The sequence below is a fragment of the Urocitellus parryii genome, chromosome 4, assembly GCF_045843805.1.
Source record: "Urocitellus parryii isolate mUroPar1 chromosome 4, mUroPar1.hap1, whole genome shotgun sequence".
NCBI lineage: Eukaryota > Metazoa > Chordata > Mammalia > Rodentia > Sciuridae > Urocitellus > Urocitellus parryii.
The window spans coordinates 7,508,845-7,531,247 of NC_135534.1; the positions used below are offsets into that span (position 1 = coordinate 7,508,845).

Sequence of the window (22,403 nt, forward strand, 5' to 3'; positions counted from 1 at the left end):
CACCTTCACCTCAAGGCTTCTAAAGGGAACAGAATTGTGGGGAAAAGGACCCATCTTACCTGGTCCCCACCTTGGTCTGACCCCTATCCCCTTCATCCCTCAGCCCCCTTCCATGCACATCCACCCATACTCAGCCCCCATCGCTACCCTATACCCATTTTCAGAGAGAAGAAACTGCCAATCAAAATCAAAAATAGTGTTATTAATTCTGGTGTCTCTGAAGCACGAAAAAAAAAATGACCAAAAAAAAAAAAAAAAAAAAAGAAAGAAACAACCCTTGCCACATTTCAAGCCCCAGGTCCAGGACAAGGGGACCACCCTTGCAGGCAGTGCAGGCCCAGGGACCAAGTCAGTCCTGGCCATGGGCTCAAAGCGGGACCAGCCCATGGGTTTGGCTTTTAGGGCCTGGCTGGGAAGCTGACTGCCTCAGTTTGGGGTACCCAGGCCGTAAATTAGAAATGAGATCAGGGGTCAAGGTCAGAGGTCCAGGCCATTCAGTTCTGGTACTTTGGCTGAGGCAGCCAGAGGTCAGGGTTCAGATGTGGGAGCCAAAGCCACTCAGTTCTGTGGTCCAATAGAGAGGGCCAGAGGCAGCAGAGGAAGTCCAAGTTACTGAGTCCTATGATGGGATCCAGTGGACGCCAGGCTGCTCAGTATTGGTGCTCCAGCAATGGCTGGGCAGCCGGACTTTCGCGTTCCTCAGCAGGGACAGGCCAGTCAGCTGGGGCCTCAGTGGGTGTACCACTCTCGGGAGCACTGCTGTCCAAGCAAGAAATATCCTGTGCTGCTCTGGGGGGTGAGGCCTCAGAGCTGCCATCCGGGCTGAGGCTGAGGTCTAGAGGCACCTGGGGGAGGAGAGACAGGTTGGCAGGAGAGCAGGATTGAGCCTTCTGCAACCCAACCCTCCGACAGGCCCTTTACCTGAGATTTAGGGGTGCCTCCTTTGGGGCTCCCTGAGGCTGGTTCTCCATCAGATCCTCCTAGACCCTTCCGACCCCCTAGGCTCCACTTTCCACTTGGCCCCTCAGAACCGAGACCAGGACCAGGGGGCCGCGAGGACCGAGGACCCTCAGTGGGAACGGGTGAGGCAGGGGGTGGACCAGGGAGCCGAGGGGGAGGCCACTGCAATAGAGCAGGGGGGCGTCCATCACCAGAGCTGCTCAGGGAAGGCCGCGGCCCCCAGCCAGGGCCTGGTGGGAGGGGTTGGTCGCCACTGCCTGTAAGACACAGATAAGGGAGCAGACTTCAGCTTGGCTGCCATCCTCACCCACCAAGTCAGCCCAGCCTTGCCTGCTCACCTGCTGTATTCTCAGGCGTCGGGTGTGCCAAGGGGGGATTAGCACTGAGGGAAGTCAGGCCGCTGCCCCCACCACAGTCCGAGTCATCCACATTTCCACCGCTATTGCAGCCAGCACCACAGCCCTTATGAAGCCTGGAGGTGGGGAGATGAAAGGGCCAGGAAGGACAAGGCTGTGGCCACAGGCCTCACGAGCATAAGTCCCCATCCCCAGAACAAGTCATCCAATGTCTGGGAGCCCCAGGTCCTCACCTCTAAGGGCTTAAAGATGAAAGGCCACTGTCAGCTCTAGGGAAAAGGGGACACCTCTGGGGATGACAGCTCACATCAGTTCTGGGAGGGGCCATTTTGGGGGGTTCAAGCCCTAGCTCCAACACTTCTTCACTTGAAGACCTGGGCAGGAACTGCACCTACGCTCCCTCTGAAGCCCAGCACCTCAGCCCTTTATGAGGCCTTATGGACTAGGGGTGGCGGCGAGGGCTCACCTTTCCCAGCTGCGCAGGAGCCAGCGGGTGATGGCGCCCAGGCTGATGGGGCCGCCCCACAGCGCTCGCAGCTGGGGGTGGCTGCCAGCCAGTGAGGTGGTGAGGGGTGACACATAGATGGGGTAGCCCAGTGGCTGGTCACAGGAGGAATTGATCATGTTGCGGAGTGCCTGCTTGGCGTTCTGGATGCTGCCACGCTCAGGGTTGCGGTTACGCAGGAACACCAACTCCTGCTGCTGCCCAGCCCACAGGCCACGCACGCACTCTCGATTCACCTGTGGGCAGCCACACTGAGGGTCAGGGATCTAGCTCCATGGACAGGGATCTAGCTCCAGGGCAGGTAGGCCATCCCCACCTTGATGACTCGGAAGCTGAGGTGGCGGCGGTTTAGCATGATGATCTTGTACTCATCAGACGCATCATCCATGACGTGGCGCAGTGCCAGCAGGGAGGGTGTGTTGCTGAGGATGGCACTACGCCAGGCTGGGTCACCTTCATGTGAAATGACCAGCCGCTCCTCGTTGGCTGCAATGGCATCATACAAGGCCGCAGGTTCCTCATATTCATCTGGGGATGTGAAGTGGTCCTGGCAGCGGGGATGGGAGGGCAGGAGTCAGGGGCCCCTGCACTGGGTGAAGCCTTCAGCCCCCATCCGCCCAAGCAGCCTGGGCACACCACTCTCCCACCTGGTGAAGCTTGAGGGCCATGCGAACCCCAGGTGCCACTACACGGTGAAGCAGGTCCATGTCGGCAAAGACCCACTCATCACGTGGGGAGGTGATGCGAAAGTCCCCCTTGAACAGAGCGTGTAGGCCATAGAGGAAGGGCTCCAGGCTGGTCAGGGAGGAGGAACAGGGAGGTGAACGAGGGGTGGGAAGTAGCCAGGCATCTCAGGTTTCTGAATCATGTGAGCTGAGACCTTTCCTCACACTGAACCTCAGTTTTCACATCTCTCCAAGGAAGCCAGTCTCTGCCCATGTCCCTCAGAGTGCTGAGGAACAGGCAAAGTGATGACTGAGAAGCGCCTGGCCCATATGAAACAAGCTACACCAACAGGAGAGACCAACTCGGTTTCCAGAGCCACTGAGCTCTGCCTGCATGGGTGAGGGAAGAGTAGTAGGACCAGCAGGACACATGCACTCACCTGGCAGACATGCTGTGAGAGGCTGTCCCCAGGGCCCGGCGGCCCAGTACACACAGGCCAAAACACAGCGTGACCAGCGGCGAGTTCCAGTCCTGCTCCACGGGCTGTGGCACAAGGAGCCCCGTCCCCAGAGCCCCATTCAGACCTGGGACTGGGAACTTGAGGTAGGGGCCAGGGCCCAGGCCAAGGGAGTCTCAGGGTGAGAAGAACCCAAATGGGAAGGGGAGAAGTGGAAGAGGGTTCAGGTCCCCAGAGGCCTGGTGGGGGCAGCCCCAGGGTAGTGGTGGCCCAACCTGGCCACGCCGGGAGGCGCAGTACTGGATCCACTCGAGGTGCACAGCACAGAAGGAAGGCAGCGAGAGGCCGGAAAGGCGAAGGTCATAGTCCTCATCCACACTCAGCGAAAAGGTGGGATCTGAGTCAGCATAGCCGGGGGCTCTAACAGGCCGCAAAGCAGCTGCGATGCCCTCGTGGCTCAGCCAGGCCTCCAGCTTTGGGGAGCGGCTCACATAGTAGATGATGCTCTGGGAGAGGAGGAGCAGGTGTGGGACATGTGTGGAGGGCAGCCCACCACTGCCCCGACACTGGGGGGAAACATGAAAAACTTCTGCCCCAGGCTTGTTAAAGTATTTCCTAGGATATCCACCTTCTGCAGTTCAGCTCAGCTCCCCAAGGCCACAAGGGCAAGTGAGCTCCACCCACAACCCAGGGCCATGGAGGGTGGGAGGCCAGTAGGAAGTGCCCCCACTTACAAAGCGGACTTGGAGGGTCCCACACTGCAGCAGATGCTTGTATACAATACCTGCTCACCTTGTGCTGCAGGCCCTAGCACCTAACCCATTTGTAAAGAGGCACTGACAAATGAGTCTTGCCCCATGTCAACACAGCAGGGCAGGCTGAGCTGGAATTTGAAGATGCTGTGGGATCCAGATCTCAGGGCCTAGAAAGTCAGTTGAGCACCCTAGGTCTCAGGTCACTTTAGGCAGCCGAGGCATGACAGTCATAGGGCCTCTCCTCAGAAAAAAGGCAGAGGCACAGAACCTTGTGCCTGAAGTTGGGGGCTCCTGGACCTCTTATTTAGAAGCGCTGCTGATGTCTAAGTAGGAGTTGGGCAAAGGGAGAGGCGTTTTAGGAAGGCAGGTAGCTGGCACCACTGGGATGGAGAGGCAGCATGAGGCTGGCAGCTGCAGCCATTGAGGTTATGGGGATTCCATGTGCCACCCTGAGACAGAGCCAATGGGGTCAGCGCTTTGTGTGGCTTAAGAGGTGGGGAAGTCTGGGCTGGAGAGGGTTATGCAGCTGGTAGCTGGCCAAAAATAGAAGGTATCCTGCGCGGCTGGGGATGTGGCTCAAGCAGTAACATCTCTCCTGGCATGCGCGGGGCGCTGGGTTCGATCCTCAGCACCACATAAACATAAAATAAAGATGTTGTGTCCACTGAAAACTGAAAAATAAATATTAAAAAATTCTCTCTAAAAAAGAAAGTATTCTGGGCAGCAGAGTGTCCAGCAAGGTGGCTATAGTGGGGCATGGAGAAGTCAAGAACCTGAGTAAAATGACCAGGGTACAAGATGGAAACAGCCAAGGTCTCCAACAATTCCCTGGCAGGGGAGGACACCTGAAGTTAATGGCTGTGTTGGGATGGAGGTTCTGGCATGGCTTTAGCACAGGCAGATGAGTGACAGTCTAGGGAGGGCTGGGCCGTTGCTTTACCAAGAAGGGATCAGAAAAGTAATGGCATGAGGGGGCAGAATGGCTATGGGGCAGCTTTAGGCTCCAGACTGGCCTTCCTGACCACCTAGAATGTCTCCACTCTCTGGGAACCATCACAGCCCCCAGAAAACAGTGCTGCAGGGGCAGGGGGAGGAGCTGGCCAGGCACACATTAGTGCTTGGCTAATTTGCCAGTGTCATTCGTCCCGTGACAGCCTCAGAGTGATTCTCAGGGAGAAAATGAAGACCTGGGCCCGTAAGCAGCAAGAGCTCCCACCTGAGAGCAGTGCCTAAGAGTCATTAGGACCAGGTGCACTTCACCGCTGCACAGGCCTTGCAGCTGTGGGCCTTCTTGCTCTCACACCACTGTCCTCAGGACCAGTCTGAGGCCATCACCTCAGCTGTAATGAGGACAATCACCCTGGCTCCTCCTCTCCCAAGGGTGGCTAAAGAATGTGGCAGGGTCTCGAACCACCTGGCTTAGAAGGGCTAACCCTGAGTACAAGGTATGGCCGCAGACAGCCGTGGGGGCTCATGGCTCTGGCTAAGGGCTGCACCACATCTGCCACCCACTGTACTCAGTAACACCCACAGGAAGGGCAAGATGCGGAGGAGGCACCAAGGGGTGGCCAAAGCTGTACGGAAAGGGCTGGGCCTGCCTGGCCCATCTCAAGGGCTGAACAGGACATGTCCCCAGCACTGCCTCCTACACTGGGCCCCCCATGTGCCCCGCATGGCTGCCTCCCCTGCACCCCCAGCCTTCCAGACTTCACCCCATGCTCCACACATCTTTAGCAGAGCCATCCCTGTGTCCTCTGGCTCCTCTGCCCAACCTGAGGCAGCTTGCCATGGGACAATGAGCCAGGCAGGGCTCATCTCAACCCATCAGCTCAGGCCCGAGATCAGAGGGCTGCTCGTGGCTTTGAGTGGGGTCTCTGTGAGGCAGCAGGGTGACTGGGCACAGCTCTCAAGATGGGACAGGAAGATGGATAGGACCTTGACCTTTGGGTGACCTGGGACTGAGACTGTCCCATTCTGGACCATGTCTTTCTTAGAAAAAGTACGGGGAGGGACTGGGGTTGTGGCTCAGCAGTAGAGCGCTTGCCTCGCGTGCATGAGACCCTGGGTTCGATCCTCAGCACCACATAAAAATAAATACATAAAGGTGAAGATAAAAAAACCTCTTCTTAAAAAAAAAAAAAAAGTAGGGGGAGCCTCAAACTGTTCTCCAAGAGTTCAGGACAAAAAGACCAACAGAAATTACAGCTGCTATAACATGTGACATGAGTAGGTTGTCTATGGGGTGCAAAAAGGACAGCTGGGAGCTACTTGTGCTTACCCAAGGGGGAACCCGAGGAGGACAGGCTCCCCTGGCCCCCAGCAGGAAACATGCCAAGCCCCATGCGAAGCTCCAAGGCAAATCCTAGAGCACATGGAGGCCTGTGTGATCACCACCCACCTCACCCCTGCAGTACCCTGTTCTGATCACCATAAAGCCTCATCATGTCTGTCATCTCAGACCACAATACCACACTTCTCAAGGGGTGTACTGAGCCATGACAAGGGAGGTAACTTTCCAGGTGCACAGAACCCTGAGAAGGAGCCCTATATCATTCAACACCCACAGGCCCCACCAATCCCCACCATGCCAAACAGATCTCAAGATCCTTTGGCCTAGCTTGGAGCTCCCAGGTTGAGGCACAGAGTCTACTGGCTAACCCTACGCCTGGGTTCAATGCCCAGCTCTGTCCTTTTTTCCTAATTCTGGAGTCTCACATTGATCACTTCACCTCTGCTATCTGGTGGTGGCACTGTGGAGCATGATTAAATTGAGGCCTCTGCTTCCCTTGGATCAAACAGGCTTCCAACATTCTAGAAAACAGAACTTGGGATGCTCCTGGTCAGAGAGCATCCACCAGCAGAGACGCTGCTGCCTACCAGGCGCCTGCCGGCCGTACCTTGACATAGTAGGTGATGAGAATCTTGCGGAGGTCAAAGACCTGCAGCATGGAGGCGGCGTTGTTGTCGCTAATGCTGTAGCCCTCCAGCACGTACTTACTGGCCGTCACCTCCCAGGCCAGCCAGCGCTGCCCAAAGGCGGCATTGAAGGACAGGACCCGTGGCAAATGGCCAGGCTCACAGCAGCAGCAGCCCTCGTCCTCCTCTACACCTTCGGTGATGGCCTCCACCTCACGCTGCTGGCAGTACGTGCCTGTGGGGGAGGAGTGCCCAGTCAGGGACACTAGGACAATCCTTGCCTGCCTCCCCCAGCAAGAGGCCAATGTAGCACTCGAGGGCTGCTGCCACTCACCCTCCACCAGGCATAGTGTGTGGAAAGGTTACTGAGTGAATGGCAAGTGAGCCCCTTCTTTCTCTTAATTCCCAGCAGCCATGGTAAGGGAGAGTGGAAGAGGCAGGGGTCTGCTCCCTCATTTATAGAGATAAAGACGGAACCTCAAAGAGGAGAAGGGACTTGCTCAAGGTCATAGTGCTCATGAGCTATACACTCTTGGAGCTTCCTGTGAAGCTGCATCCTATATGTCTTCCTGCAAGCTAGAGGCGGAAGACACTAGCCCTGCTCTCTAGGGGCTGTGCGTGGTGGCTGAATGAGGCCTAGCCTGAGACCACAGAGCAGGCCAGGTAAAGTTAGCACAAGAACCCAGAACTCTGGCCCCCAACTTTGATTGTAGCCATCTCTGGCGTCAGTACAGACCCAAAGTCAAGGCACACAGAGGGCTTGGCTGGAAAACCTGTCACCTCACAGCTTAGACTGGGAAACCTTGACCCAGGGAGCAAGAGCTCCTTGCCCGAGGTCACCCAAGCCAAACTGGACATGAATGCAGTCCCTACACACAGTGCACTGCTCAGGACCCAAGCATGCCTGCACCCCCATTCCCAGGCTCAGCCCTGAGGCTCACCCCGGAACTCAAGGCCACGCAGCTGGAAGGTGACAAGGCCATTGCCAACCTCGATGAGGTGCACTAGTGCATTGAGGTAGTCGGAAGCCAGGACGAAGCAGTCACCAGGGCCATAGTTGCCCCAGCGGCCCAGCACCAGGTCCCCACACAGCGTGTGCTGCAGTGAGCGCGTCAAGTGCTCATAGAAGATGGAGTTGAGGTTGTTGTCGTCAGCGCCTGGGACCAGGGCAGATAGACAAATGACCACAGTGACACGTAAGAATGGCTCCCTTTAGGGGAAGCCCTGCCCGGAGCCTCTGGACAGCTGGATACACACCAGGGTTCCGGTCCAGCTGCGTCACCAGGCGGGTGTTGGAATGATCCACACGCTTAGTGCTGTTCAGAGAGAGCGAAGGCATCAGAAAAGGCGCAGCCACCGACAATGGTGACGATTTCCACCTGTCGAGACCTCCTACCCAGGCTCCACCCAGGTCCTCTCCAAGTCCACACCCCTGTGCTATGAACAGAAACTACCTATGATAGTACTAGTAACACTGTCACAGATAAGGAGGACAGGCTCAGGGACATGAAGGGACTCAACCAGACCACACAGCCAGGACTTGGGGAAACTGGCATCTCATCCAGGCCCCTATCTCCCTGAGGCTTTGTCTAGGTGCAGGGTTTGCTCTCATGGGATCTGCTTCCACAAGTGTCCCCTCTATGCCCAAGCATTCACACACTTGCTGCTGGGCACTGTCCAGTCTGGGCTTCAAACCCCCTCCCCCTCCCCGGCCAGGCACTTGCTCCTTTTCCCATAATACTCACTTGTAGTCACGCTCCCAAAACTTGAGAGGCCTTGCATAAGACATGATAAACACTGCACTGCCCAGCAGAGGATTGAGGGGTGTGGAGAAGAGCCCTGAGAGCAGGGCCTGGACAAACAGCATGGCCGAGTCTGGGCATAAGTCAAGGAGACAGCAGACACACAGGATCTCCCAGACTCCCTCCCCATTCCCTGCAGCCCCAGGCCACTGCCCTCCCTGCCCACCCCACCCAGAGAGCAGGCAACAGATACGTGGCACAGCAAAGGGCTGGGCAAAGGCGTGGAAGGCCGAGCCCCAGGTGATTTGCCAGGGAGCAATGTAGGTCAGCACAAAACGCAGCTTGTACAGCAGGTCCCAGAGCTGTAGGGTGGGCAAGAGACACAAAAGACGTGCAGTATCACTCATGAAGGTGGGGTCTGCCAAGCCCCCAGACACAAGGCCTCATTCAGAACCCTGGGGTCCCACTGGGTGCCTATGTGGGGTCCAGCTCAGTATCACTCCCAGCACCTTCTCTATGGTTCTGGATTGAGGCACTTGATATCATGACCAACTCCTGACTGTGCTCTAAGGGCACATTAACCATTTAATTCACATGATGACCCTGGAAGCTGTTTCCATTTTATAGATGGCTTAAGGTGAAGTTCAGAGAAGGAAGAGAAAATAAATGACTTGCTCAGGCCATGCAATTTGGTCAGTGGTAATGCTGTGGACAGTGGGACTGAATATTAATAGTCCCAGGTCATGGCCTCAGAGGAGTCAAGTTGGGAGGCCCACCACCCTGGGCCTGGCCAGAAAATAAAAAGTGAGCACCCTTGTGAGTGAGAAAGGCTCAGGCCTGTAGGAATCCCAGCCACCATAACGGGCATCATGCACACAGTAGGAAATGGTCCTTTGTTCAAAGTGACCCGTCTCAAACCCTGAGTGCAAATCCAATGGTCTAGCAAAATATCTACATGCACAGGCCCCAGGCTTCTGAAACAATTCTGAACTGTTCTCTAGGGCCAAGGCTGGCAGAGGAAGAGCTCAGAGTCTGGCTCTTGTCCAGAGGTCAAGGTCGGGTCCTAACTATGCTGTTTCTGAGAAAGGTGGTTATAGGGTTGGACAGACATGGGGTCAAATCCTGGTTGACTTCAATTCCCTGGAGGGCCTAAGGCAAGTCATTCCACCTCTTTAAGCCTCAGCTTCCTCTCTGCAAGGAGAGACAGAGATAACCTCTTCCCTGAACAGCCAACAGCAGGATTGTCCGAGAGGCAGGTGACAGGCCCCAGGGACATTCTTCCCCCTTACCCCCCAGGCTGAAGAATTCTAAGTCACAGCCCCCACTCCCCGCTCACTTTGCTGCAGAGCAGGGACATGAGGAAGTAGTCCAGCAGAAAGCCCTGGGAGAGGCGTGGGTAGTCAAAGTGGAAGAGCAGGACTGTGAAGGCCAAGGTCAGGTACTGTTGGGGTGGGCAGCAAAAGGCCGAGCGCAACAACTTCAGACCAGCCACAGTCATCAGCAGTGCCCGGCAGCTGTGGGTGAGTTCAGCAGGGCTTAGGAGGCAGTGGATGCACATGCCCCATCTCTCACCTACCCTGGCCCGAGTGCAACCCTATTCCTCAGCTCTCTCTATTCAGGTAGCCTCTGTTCTCTTGAACCAGTGACTCTCAGGCTCATCCCTACAGTGCAGGTAAAGTGCATCAGGAATTGGGGCCCCACTTTGGCTTTCTGGGCAATGTTGGTCACCACCCATTACTCATTCCCTCTCTGGGCCTTAGTTTCCCCAATGGGAATCAAATGGGAAGATAGGTAGTAGGCACGGTAGTCCTCACTAGAGGCAGAATTTGTCCGGGTGGCTGACAACAGTGTGGGCATCCACTGTGAGAGCATTGAGCACCACGGCAGGGTAGATGAGGTACTTCTCGACACACTGCAGTCCAGCATACAGTTTCTCAAACCACATCACTTGGGCAGCGCCTGCAACATGGAGGTAGAACTTTTGCCCAGCACCTGGTCCCCCACATATGCCCCTCTTCCCTGGGATCCAGAAGACTAATCACAGCAGGACTAGAGAAAAGCAAGGAGGGCGGACAAACCAGGAGCTGTGTGTCCTGGGTCCCCAGAAATTTCAGCAGGGTGAGGAGGAACTGATCTTTGGCAGTTGAAATAAAGTACCGGGCCCCAGCAGAGCCAGAGCTCTGCATACCACTGGGCTCACCACAGGCTCAGGGCTGGTGATTTGACCTGTTTACTATCTATGGAAACAAGGCTGATGAAGGCTACTCACTGGGGATGGCAAAGGTGATGTACAGCAGGCTGGGAGGACAAGCACATGGTGACCCCAAGCCACAGACCCTTCTGAGGGGCAAGGCTCCCTGACTCAAGCTGGTAAAAACTACAGAGGGATACTGGCTCAGTGGCCCAAAACCTCCCATTGTTTAGAAAAACGAGAAATGTGACCTTCCTTATTACAATTGAAGATGATTAAACACAGGTTGGAGAATATTTTAAGTTGTTGCACACCCCAGCAACAATGCACACCGGATGGCTCTAGTCCAGCAGAGACCAGTTTGCAATTCTGGACAAGAGATCCCTTCAGGGCCCTGGAATTCTACTTTTTCTATCTCCTCAGAGACAAGGAAGGCAGAAAAGGGGAGGCACACGTGGGCCGAGAGCATAACAGGGCCACGCCAGGTCATGGTGAGAAGAGTGGGAACAAGAGAGCAGGGATGGGTGGCAGGGTCAGGGTGGAGAGGGCAGTGTAGGCAAAGACTGCCCCCTACTGTCACCCTGAGCCAAGAAGACCAAGACTCCCACCAGGCCACTCAGTGCTTGGGCCTGAAGGGAGGTGCACCAGGTACGGAGGGGAGGTACGGAAGGGAGGTACAGTAGGAGGGTGCACTCACCGCGTACTTCGTACTGGCTGTACTCCAGTGGCTTCAGCACGGGCTGTGAGAGGCAGAACCAGGGCAGCTGCTTGCGCAGCTGTGGCAGCAGGTAGTGTGTGAAGAAGCCCACTGCCCCGGCCAGCGCGTATAATACGAAACCCAGCACCGACTGCAGAGAGACAGACCAGATGCTTACTCAGGGGCTCAGCCCACCAGACCAGGCAGGGGCCTCTCAGGGCCTCAGGTCCAACACTCTCCTGCCAAGACCCAAGAAGGGCTAACTGCACCACACGAACCTTTAGGGCAATGAAGACGGTGCTGGCGCTGATGGCAAAGGTGAGCACAGCAATCACCACACACATCACCAGGTCTGAGTGCAGGACCTCACGCTGAGAGGTGGAAAACACAGCTCACTGCCCAATGCCAGGGCCTGCACACCCAGCCCTGGCCCTGCCACCATCTCCCTACCAGAGACCCACACTCCCGCCCCCTCACCACGGACTGGCGCATTTTTTCTGGTAGCGGGTCTGGGGGCTCAGCTCGGGCCGTCTCCAGGCTCCGCTCCTCTAGCTCAGGGAAGAGTTTGCTCCGTACCAGGGACCTGGGGGGAAAAACAGTCAGGGGGTGGGGCTGCTACTCTTCCTAGCACAGGCCTCCAGGGCCACAGGAGACCAGGATCCGTGTGGGTCACAGGCACATGCACGATGCCCAGGCCCACAGACACAAACGCACACCCACGGAGCACGCACACATGTGTGCATGGACAGGCACATGCAGCACCCACCAGAGCACAGTGGGGTCGCTGCTCTGCCGGCTCAGATGGTAGGACAGCGCCACCAGGAGGCCACAGAAGACTGAGAAGAGGACAGGGACGTGCTGCTCTGGCCAAGGAGTCTGGGGAGAGAAGCATGCTGGTCAGGAGAGGTGAGGGAGGGTAAGCATGGGGGCGGGGGTATCCCCACATAAGAAGCCGCTGCTGAGCCCAATTCATGGCCCTGTCCCAACAATCCCACAGACTTCAGCATGCCCCCCATCCTGCAGGCCACCTTACCTTGATGGCCCCGAGGCAGAAGCCGTAGAGAAGGGCAGCAGCCAGAAGGCTGCGAGCAAGACTGAAGACTGCAGTGAGCGGGCTGGTGGCAGCTGCATGGCACGGAGGAGTAGGCAAGACCCAGCTCTTACATGTGGGCATGCCCACCTCACCCCTGCCCACCATCCAACTCCCAGAAGCCCAACTCCCAGGACATCACCCCTAGCCAACTGCTCTCTGCTTGCCCAGCCCTGGGGGGCTTCGGAACTTTTAGCACTCTCAGGTTGATACCACGTGCTAGAGGAAGGCAGGGGCCTGTATCTTGTCGGGGGTCTAGATGAAGAAGGTGGATCAGCAAGGGCTGGAGCCACAGACCCCATTCATAGGTCCTCTAGGGCCCGATACTACCCCACCCCCAAGCCACCTGTGGATCATACCTGTGCCCCCAAAGCCATGCATATCTATCTGCTCCAGCAGGTACATGAGGCAGGTGTTGACCTGGGGCAGGAGGCCCAGGAGGAAGACGAAAGGGAAGCATAAGGTGAACACTGGCGGGGAGAGAAAATGAGGACTGGTCAGTCTGTTGCCCGCCCTCCTGGGCTTACTCTCCCAGACCACCTCTACCCTGCCAGGCCTCACCGGTGGCCACATCTCGGGCACAGAAGAAGAAAGAGGCAGAGAAGAGGGTGAGGCCGTAGAGGGAGACGGGCGGGAAGGGCTGTGCTGAGCCCAGGGCATCCAGCAGCCAGATGAGCAGGCAGCAGATGCAGAAGTAGACGGGCCGGCTGTATGCGATCACCCAATTGTGGCCCTGAGGAGTCAGCCTATGAGGAGCTGGCCTTCCTTGCTGACAACCCCAGAGGCATGTGGACATGCCCACATGCTCCTGGGCTGGCCCTGGGTCCAAGCTAGAGAGCCAGGCAGGGTGGAGGCAATGGGGCTGGTGAGGGAGCCCTGCCTCTTTCCTGCTGTGACCTCCTCCCACCTGGCTTCAGCCCCTCCCAGGGCCTCCTGGTGAGAGGTGCTGCTCAAGGGTACTCACGTGCATGGGAGATGCCGCATCAGGCTGCACGCTCTGAAAGAGATAGGGCTATGTTGGCAACAAGAGCCAGTGCCCACAGGAGCATGAGACACTGGAATCAGAGCAGGACCCTCAAGTGCCTTGAGCTTAGTGTTCTCAACTATCAGATGGGTGTCTGCCTACAAAGGACCTTAAGCATCTTGTCTGCTTCCTAGTTCAGAGCCCTCAGACCTAGAGTAGGGGGAAGGGGAAGGTCTGAGGAAAATTGGGGTAAGAGACACATGAAGCCAGGCCTGACCTTGAGCAAGGAGTACTGACAGGAGGCGATGACCAGGCAGAACTGGAAGACCCAGATGTCAGTGAAGAAGCCCTTGAGCAGCAACAGGTAGCCCAGGAAAGCAACCAGGCTGCTCAGCCCAACGCCGAAGATGTTCTCGACCACCCCCCGCGTCCTGCAGAAACAGGTGAGTCAAGGCATAGCCCTTCTGCCTCAGCACAGGGGTTCAGTCCTAAAGGACCATCTCCAGGTCTCTGGCTGTGCCAGCTTCTTGACCTCTGAAGATTCAAACCTACTATCTCACAGGGGGAGCCCAGGATGCATCTACTCTAGGAAGCCATCCTGTTGCTGCCCTCCATCCCAGTCTTTGACCTTCTAGATGCTAAAGGCTTGAGGTGCCGATACTCTTAAGACTTCCCTATGTCTAGCTCATGGTAGGCTAAGCGAGGCACACCACGTCAGGCACCCCATTATAAACACAAGCAGTACCCCACAAGCACTCAGTCATGGTGCCAGGTCAAAGCCCAACGGACAGGAAACCAGGAAGTGGGTTCCAGGCCCAAGTCCTCTATAGCAGGCAATAAAGATCACCTGACTGCTCTATCTGATTTTCTGGGCCTGTTTCCCCTCTGAAAATTGGGAAAGGTGAGACAAATGATTGTGAACTTTTTAGTTACGGCATTCCATTTTTATATCAAATCAAAAACAGAGGCAAAAGAAAACAACAGACTTCCAAGCATGGTGGCACATGCCTGTAATCACAGGTACTCAGGAGGCTAAAGCAGGAGGATCACAAGTTCAAGGCTAGCCTCAGAAACTTGGCAAGACCCTGTCTCAAAATGAAAAATAAAAAGGGATGTAGTTCTGTGGTAGAGTGCCCCTGGTACTGTAAAAACAACAGAATCAGACCAGTCAGATATGGTGGCATGTACCTATAATCCCAGTGACTTGGGAGGCTGAGGCAGGAGGATAGCAAGTTCAAGGGTGGCCTCAGCAATTTAGCAAGGCCCTAAGCAACTTAGGGAGACCCTATCTCAAAATAAAAAATAAAAACAGCTAGGAATGTGGTTCAATGGTAGAGTTCCTAAACAAGCCAAAAAATAAAATAAGGGCTGGGGATGTGGCTCAAGCGGTAGTGCGCTCGCCTGGCATGCGTGCAGCCTGGGTTCGATCCTCAGCACCACATACAAACAAAGATGTTGTGTCTGCCGAAAACTAAAAAATAAATATTAAAACTCTCTCTCTCTCTTAAAAAAATTTTAAAAATTAAAAAAAATAAAATAAAATAAATCAGACTGAATTGTTTGTCTTAAGCAGGGCTTTAAGAAAGATGGGTTGGGCTAGGGTTGTGGCTCAGTGGTAGAGTGCTTGCCTAGCACACGTGAAACACTGGGTTGGATCCTCAGCACCACATAAAGTAAATAAGTAAATAAAGGTAGATATCATCTACAACCAAAAAAAATTTAAAAAAAAAAAGATGGGATTACTACAGTGGCTGCTTCACCCCGACTCCCTACCACTTGACCACCGCTCTGTACCCAAGGACCCTAAAGAAATGCCACTGCCATCAAAGGCACATTATGTTCTCTGAAGCCATGACTGTCCCCACTGGTTCACAGTCTCAAAGTCCAGGGTCCTGGGACCCCTAAGACTTTCTGGGGGCTACGGGCCAAAGCAGATAGGCACTCACCGGTCCAGGAGAGCCAACAGGGCAAGACGCTCATAGCGCACAGAGGTCCAGCGGCCAGGAAAGAGCCAGTACTTGTAGCTATGCTGGGCACGGGGTGGCGCCTCCTCCATCAGTGTCTGCTCCTGGGATTCGTGCAGGGAGTCCTGGTCCAGCAGGTCAAACTGCAGTCCCCACAGCCGCAGCCATCAGCCCCGCCACCCCTGCCATGGTCTGTAGCACCACTCCCACCCTAGCACACTAGCTTGGTTGACCACTTCCATCAGCACAGTATGACCCCACCATCTAGTGGCCCCATGTTCTGCCTGGATCCTCCATTACAAGGGCCTATTCCTTGCTCTAAGTTCCTAGGACAACGGCTGCTAGGAGCTCAATGGCTACAGGGAGCTACCAGGCACCAGAGTTACAGAATCCCACATCTATCTTCCCCACTCAGGCAGAATCTCCTGTTTCATCCAGTCCCAATGTAATCTGCCTTGTCCTTCAGGACCTCGTACAAATATCATGTCTTCCCAGATGGAGCCATCACTGTCCCTGGGACACCCCACCCACACAAGTACCCAATCCTGAGGATGGACTGGATGCCATGTAGCTGCTGTGAGGCCCTGGGCGAGTTACTTCACCTCTTTGGGCTTGTTGTGCCCTTCTCTGAAGCACTCAGGGGACACAGCTAAAGGCCTGGCCCTGTGCTGGCCTCTGAGGATACCATGGAGAGAGGCAGAGATATACAACCACTGTGGAGGCGGCCATCAGCTAGACAGCAAGGACAATGCTTCCAATTCTACACAATAGTTAAAAATAATAAATAATTCAGGAAAACAATGCTTGGTGGCTCCTACCACTGCTTGGGATCTACTTGTGGCTCTGGCTGTAAAATGTGTACATACACATTTTTAGGATTATTTTCTCAACTCTAAGGTTGTGCTTTTTTGTTTCTCTCACAGAAAGGGTCTCACTACGTTGCCTGGGTTGGCCTCAAATTCCTGGGCTCAAATGATCCTCCTGCCTCAGCCTCCCAAGTAGCTGGGAGTAAAATTATGGTTCGTGCGTTCTTAATGTTTCTCATATCACTGCACTGACTGCATTAATTATTGTCCAAATTGGAATAGTTTTACAAGTAAAAAAGCATGCTATCGACAAATATACTAAAAAGAGAATCATTAGAAGAGAATATTCCAGACAATCACACAGTCAGGCACAAGGAAGAGTATGGTCACTGTTCAGCAAATTTGAGCTGTCACTTTTGCGAGTATCGCTGTGAACACCCAATGTACCTGTTAATCGTGGACCCCTCAGGATTAGGAAGGTACTCCAGATACAGTCACAGAATAAGCAAATGAACACTTCCTGAGCCATTCAGCTTCAGTCCTGTATATCCTCAGCTAACCATCAAAGATCAGGATAGACATAGTGGAGTTTCTGAACTCTTCCTCAGGTAGCCTGTCCCTCCTGGCACCTGGGCAAGCTCTCAACTAAGGCCAGCCTCAGTGATCTGCTCACCCCTACAGACTCCTTGCACAGCCCTTCCCTAGATGCTCACCTCCGGGATCTCCAGCGGCACCCGGCGCACCTGCATACCCTGAAGAACCACAGGCCTCGGCTGCAGCAGGTTCAAGCCTCCTGTTGCCTCAGGAACATCAGCTGAGTGGAAGCTGGAGGAATGTGAGTGGCGGTCCCTGTGGGTACAGCAGCCATGAGAATCCTAGCCATAAGCAAGACCTAGGGTGGCATGGAATTGAGGCCAAGGCCAGGTAGGTGGGGCTGCCTATTCCATGACTGGAAACCCAAGGGACAGAGGAGTACCAGGCTCAGGATGAGGCAAGTGACAGAAGTGCCCCCGTCCTAGATCCTAGCTAACACACATTGTCAAAATTGCACTCTCTTCCCCTCCTCCCTGGGCCCTGAGTGTCCTGGAAGCTTCCTGTTTGGAGTGCCTAGGAGCCAAGGCTCTCAGAGATCCCCACAAATCTGTCCTTCACTGTTCCCCATGCTTCTCTCTTCCTAGGGAGCTGCCATGGCTCCTACCCCACCCCTGCAAAGAAAGAAAAAACTCCAGGTTTAGAGTGCTTCTCTGAAACGTAGTGTACCACATCACTGGCCTTAGGAGGCCCAGCCTGGAGACTCACCATGCTCCATTGGCCGCCTGCTCCCCCTGCTGCCCCACTGGATTCTCATAGCCACCTCCAGCCAGGCCGAAGGTATAGGAACGTCGCACACCTGAGACAGGAGAGTGGGAGATGAGGCAGCAAGGCAGGAACAGGAGTGCCAAGTCCTGACACACAAGGGCACCAAGGCCATCAAATCAGAAAGAACACCGTGACGTGCTCCTTGGCATGGCAGCCCAGTCCCCAGGGATAAAAATCTAAATGAGAAAGGGGCTGCAAGTCAAAAGCCTGGGTCTGTGGTCAGCCCAGCCTGGGTTTGGATCTCTGTTCTACCATTTGCTCAGCTGTAGCCTCTGGTGGGTCTTGGTTTCCCATCAGCAAAGCAAGGAAGACAAGGGCACTCATACCCCAGAGAGGCTGTAAGGATGGTAGAGGGAACACAGGCAAAGCACCTGCCATGGGGCTGAACACAGACTTAAGTGACAGTGCTGTTACCAACAGAATGAAGACGCCCCAGGAGAGCAAAACAGGTGCAGGGCAGGCTGAGGAGGGGCTCACCACTCTCGTCGTAGAAATAGTGCACGGCACCCTCAGAGGTGTCGTCGAAAGTACAGGCCTCGTGCACGTTGGTGCCGGCCCGGGTCAGCAGTAGTGAAGAGGCGAAGTGCAGGGCAGAGGGCAGAGTCAGCGCCCGGGAGTGGGAGGCAGCCCGGCCCCGCTGAGCCTCCTGCAGGCTGCTGTGAAAAGGCAGCCCTGGGTCAGCACCACAGAGCCAGCTGGGCCCCTGTGCCCCGCAGGCCAGGTGGCAGATGCTAACCTGGGTGGCGAGCCCATGACAGAGGCCGGTGGGGTGGGGTTGCTGCCTGCGTTGTGGCGCCTCCGGATTGCTTGGGTCCGCCTCACACTGCTTGAGCGGTCCCGCTTGCCTGTCTCCTCAGTCGCTGTCCAGAGAGAGGCCCCGAGCATAAGTGACAGAGGCTTGAACAGAGCTGGGGGAGTGACGTGGGGGCAGATGCTCTAGTATGGTGCTAAAGATCAGACCTAGTCCAACAACGCACTGGCTCTGGAGCCCAGCCAGGTCACCTAGCCATTCATGCCTCGGTTTCCTCATTTAGAAATAAGGACGACACTGATCTGCCCTGCCCCACTGGTGGCCAGGATGATGAGCGTGGATGATGAGTCTCCTCCGGAAGCAGAGGCTCAGGTGCTAACCACAGGACTTGGAGCAGGTGGCTGGACCCTGCTGACCCAAGAGGTTTGGCACATAACATCATTCAATCACTGGTCCACATCCATCTGCTGCCTGAGAGGGAGGCAGAGCTGACGCTGACCAGGTCCACTCCAGCCCACCCCTTGCCCAAACCAATCCCCCTAGCTCCCCTCCTGCCCCCTGCACCCACAGCCTACACTCACCTCCACCAACAGCACCTTCCTCAGGCAGCTCCCCCCGCCAGCCTGGCTGGTTGGCAGCAGGTCCACTGCGGGCCTCAGCAGGCAGCACAGCAGGATCCCCAGCAGCGAGCTCCACTCCCACCTGGGCCTCCAGCTCAGCCTTGCAGCCGGCCAGGGGAGCCCTTAGGACATCACCCCCTGCCCCATCCATGCTTAGCACACGAGCATGTGTTTTAGCACTGGCTGTACTGGGCGTCCGCTGGGTCCCATAGGGCCTCTTGGGGGGCACAGCAGTCCCCTCCTCAGCTCCATGAGGGGCCCGCCGCTTCCGAGGCCCCCCTGCTGCACCCTGGGAGCTCTCAGGGGAGTAGCAAGAAGTAGATGAGGAGCTATCAGTACTATAGCGCCGCTGTGATCGGAGACTGGAGGCCGGGCTCAGTTCGCTGCCCTCACTGGTGTCTTCATCCTCGAAGAAGCCCCCGCCCTCAAGCAGGGACCGTCGAGGAGCACGGCCAGGTGGAGAGTGTCTTCGCATGGGTGGCCGCCGTTTGCTAGGCCGTAGTAGGGCCAAGTCCTTAGGCCGTACAACCAGGAGTGGCTCGACTGGGCCTGGTGGTGTCCCTGCTCCAATGACTGTGTCAAAGGAACGCAGTGTATCATCTGAGGGGACGCCAGCATCAGGTGAGGCAGGCAGCTCAGCCTCAGAGGGAGGATCTGTGTCACTGCCCTCAGGGGCTTGTCCACCAGGGGGGCTGTCCAGGTGCGTTGAGTTGGTCTTCTCGCTCTTGAAGCTGCTCAACGTTTCCCTGTCAGTGCCACTGAAGCAGGAATCTGATGAGCCAGCTTTCTGGGGTGTGGGCTCACCTGAGCCCCGCCGATCCAGGGGCTGGTAGCCGCTGGCTCCTCGGTGTTGTTCCCTTCGACTGCTGGTCCTCACCAGAGCCCGGTCAGGCCGGGTCAGGGTCAGAAAGCTCTTGCTCAGCTCCTGGCTAAGGCTCCCCTTCAGTAAGGGGCTCATGGGAGTGTCAACCATGCTGCTCCCACCCCAAGGAGCTCCATCTCCAGCCAGGGGAGAACGTTCTGAAGAGTCTGTGCTGGGGAGAGAGGGGTCTGGGACAGCTCCTGGGGGTGTCTGGGGAAGGTCTCCAACTGTCAGAAGAAAAAAATTTAAAAAAAAAAACAAGAGCAGGATATACTGTATAACAGAAGAAGAAATGATGGCTAAGGGGGCTTAATGAACTCTGCTTTCCCTGAGGGCCAAACTAGGAAGGAATGCTGAGGAGGATCCATCTGAGAGTACAAAGAGAATTCTACATTGGAGCAAAAGTTAGCTAACAACAGTCTTTCCCTGCAAGTAATGCCTCATAGTGCCCACTCACTTAATTTTTCCTGTGAACTGAGCTTCAGCATCTCTCGATCGGCAGAGGTCACTATCACATTGTTGCTGCCCTGCTCCCGCACCAGCTCCTTGATATCTGAAACCCATGGCACCAGAGGTATCAGCAGGATCCTGGAGCAGCCACAGGAAACCGTCCCATTCCATGCTACCATGTCCCAACCCTGTGGAATAGTCACTTACCCCTGAGGGGTCCAGAATCCTCCATCCGGGGCAATAATTCCTGAGCAAAGAAAGAGGCACAAAGGAACCAACAACTCAGGACCTGCCCACAACAGGAACTGGCTCCCAAGAGAGCAGTGGAAAAGCCAAGGTCTGGGGCCACTCACCGAGACCTGGTTGAAGCCAAACACGGAATGCTGAGAACTGCAGCGCACTGGGGGTGTGGAACTCACTTTCCGAAACACAGTCATCTCCACGCCAGGGTCCCTGCAGATAGAAACAGACTGGAACTAAACTCCAGAATGACTTCAGGACAAGTGCTAGGTAGCATTCACTCAGGGAGCCAATGTTCAGCCCCTCCTCAACCCCCAGAGGTTCTGGCCTAGGCAGCAAGAACCCTTAATCCCCATCAGAATCCCTGTCCCACCCACCTGGGCAGACTGCTGTCCCCCTGGGCAGGCTCTTCTTCCTGCTCCCCCATGGTAGAGTTGCGCTTCTCCACAATCTCTCCCTGGTCGAACATGGCATGCAGTCGATAGTTCACAGTCTTGATGGTAGTGAAGATGACAGCAACCACGAGGCAGTACACGCCAGCCACCATCAAGCTGGGGGGCAGGACCTGGAGGTGGCAGCAAGTCAGGTCCCTTCTCACGTAGCCCTGCCCCTTTGGGATGTACCTGCCATCACTACCATGGTTAGGATTCATAAATTCAGGAGAAGCCTCATCACGCCTCCATGCAGGCAGTACTAAAAACTAGAGAGACCAAATGAGAGGCTCAAGGTCACCCGACCCAGGAAAAGAAGGATTTAGCCTCTCCTCGCAGACACCCAAACTGCAGGGCCCAACATCCTAAGTACGTCCAGAGTCCCTGCCAGGCTGCTTCCATGACATCCTGCCCTCCCTGTCCCGGCATGAGTTAACAGGTGACAGGAACATCTCACCATGTACAGCAAGAAGGGAAAGGTGAGCAGGAAGATCCAGACATAGAGGTGAAAGCAGTTGGAGAAGGTGCTCTGATGCGGGTCGAAGAACCAACCGCCGGTGAGCGAGGCCCACACCCCCTGGCGCAGGATCTGCAACACCTGAGACCCCATGGCCCTGCCGCTGCTGCGCGCGCCCCCCTACCGGGACCCTCATGGGGGCGGCCCCCGGTCCATGCCCCGCCTGGCGCCCGAAGGCCCCGGGGCTCGGCCTCGCCCTCACGCCATGGCCTCCCCCAGAGGGGGAGGGGATCGGCGAGGCGAGGGTGCGGGCAGGGGGCGGGGCCGGTCGGAGCAGTCAGCGGTGTGCGGCCCGGGCACGGGGGTGGGGCTGCATCAGGGGCGGGGTCTGGGCCCCCACCCCTGGCCCAGAACTGCTCCGGGGTGCCGAACCAGCAGGCAGGCGCGGGACACAGATCGAGCACCCGTCGGCGGCATCCAGAGGTGGGCGTGGGGTGGGTGCTCCCGGAGTGCAGGCGACGACTCCCTTGGCTCCCGACCGGGGAAAGCCCCGGGACCCTGAAGTCCACTTCCGGGGTCGTAGGTCACTCGCTTGGGGACCTGCGTTCGCCCCGCTTCTGCCGGTGCCGGCCCAACGGGAAGGCCGGAAGAAGAAGCCGCGAGCCGCCAGCCTGCAGTGGCGCATGCGCCCGGTAGACCCAGTTAGGACCCGGAAAAGGAAAATCTGGAGGCATGAGAGCGCAAGCGCAGAGAGCTGGTGGAACTGACAGGACACGGAGGTGCCCTTTGGGCGTGCGCAGAGTCCAGAAGTAAAGAGTTTTTAAAAAAAAAAAAAAAAGTGGTTGAGCGCATGCGTACGCCCGGACGGGGCCAACCTGGAGGGGACCGCTAGGCGGAATCGAAAGGGTAGTTGAGTAGCCAATAGGTGAAAGTGAAGTAATTGGCGCAAAGCTCTTCCAGTGAATTACAGGAGGCGGGGGAAAGGTGGAGGCGTGGTCTCCTCAGGGCTACTGCCCAGAGTTAGGCGCTACGGGACACGCCCCTCTAGCGCCGGCCTCTTTTACTGGAAGACCTTTAACGTCATGAGCGTCTCTCGCTCTGAGCGGCCTCTACTTCCGGGTCAGAGCTCAGACCTGGTGTGTAGAGAGCCATCCTCCGGAACAG

At 56.1% G+C, this 22,403-nt stretch overlaps 1 protein-coding gene across 7 annotated transcripts; it reads right to left on the reverse strand.

Annotated features, from left to right (window-relative positions):
• Nucleotides 1-181: 181 nt before the first annotated feature.
• Pcnx3 (pecanex 3) lies at nt 182-21,915 on the reverse strand. 7 transcript variants are annotated; one of them, XM_077797976.1, is made up of 35 exons: nt 21,240-21,915; nt 20,729-20,916; nt 20,465-20,564; nt 20,319-20,358; nt 20,119-20,214; nt 18,761-19,888; nt 18,165-18,288; nt 17,906-18,081; nt 17,369-17,459; nt 16,783-16,918; nt 15,246-15,367; nt 13,577-13,730; nt 13,300-13,332; nt 12,897-13,068; nt 12,695-12,805; nt 12,279-12,370; nt 12,012-12,121; nt 11,723-11,828; nt 11,524-11,616; nt 11,246-11,396; nt 10,172-10,316; nt 9,694-9,871; nt 8,611-8,719; nt 8,361-8,490; nt 7,873-7,931; nt 7,557-7,772; nt 6,597-6,850; nt 3,220-3,450; nt 2,927-3,030; nt 2,469-2,616; nt 2,138-2,368; nt 1,783-2,057; nt 1,299-1,432; nt 922-1,217; nt 182-845 (listed from the first exon to the last, which is right to left on the reverse strand). In XM_077797976.1, exons 1-35 carry the CDS (start codon nt 21,390-21,392, stop codon nt 651-653), a joined length of 6,081 nt encoding a protein of 2,026 aa, XP_077654102.1. In that variant the 5' UTR covers nt 21,393-21,915; the 3' UTR covers nt 182-650. The 7 variants fall into 7 exon arrangements, with proteins under 7 accessions (XP_077654102.1, XP_077654101.1, XP_026252334.1 ...); XM_077797975.1 differs by having other exon boundaries at nt 15,246-15,406; XM_026396549.2 differs by having other exon boundaries at nt 17,906-18,084.
• Between the last annotated feature and the right edge of the window lie 488 nt (nt 21,916-22,403).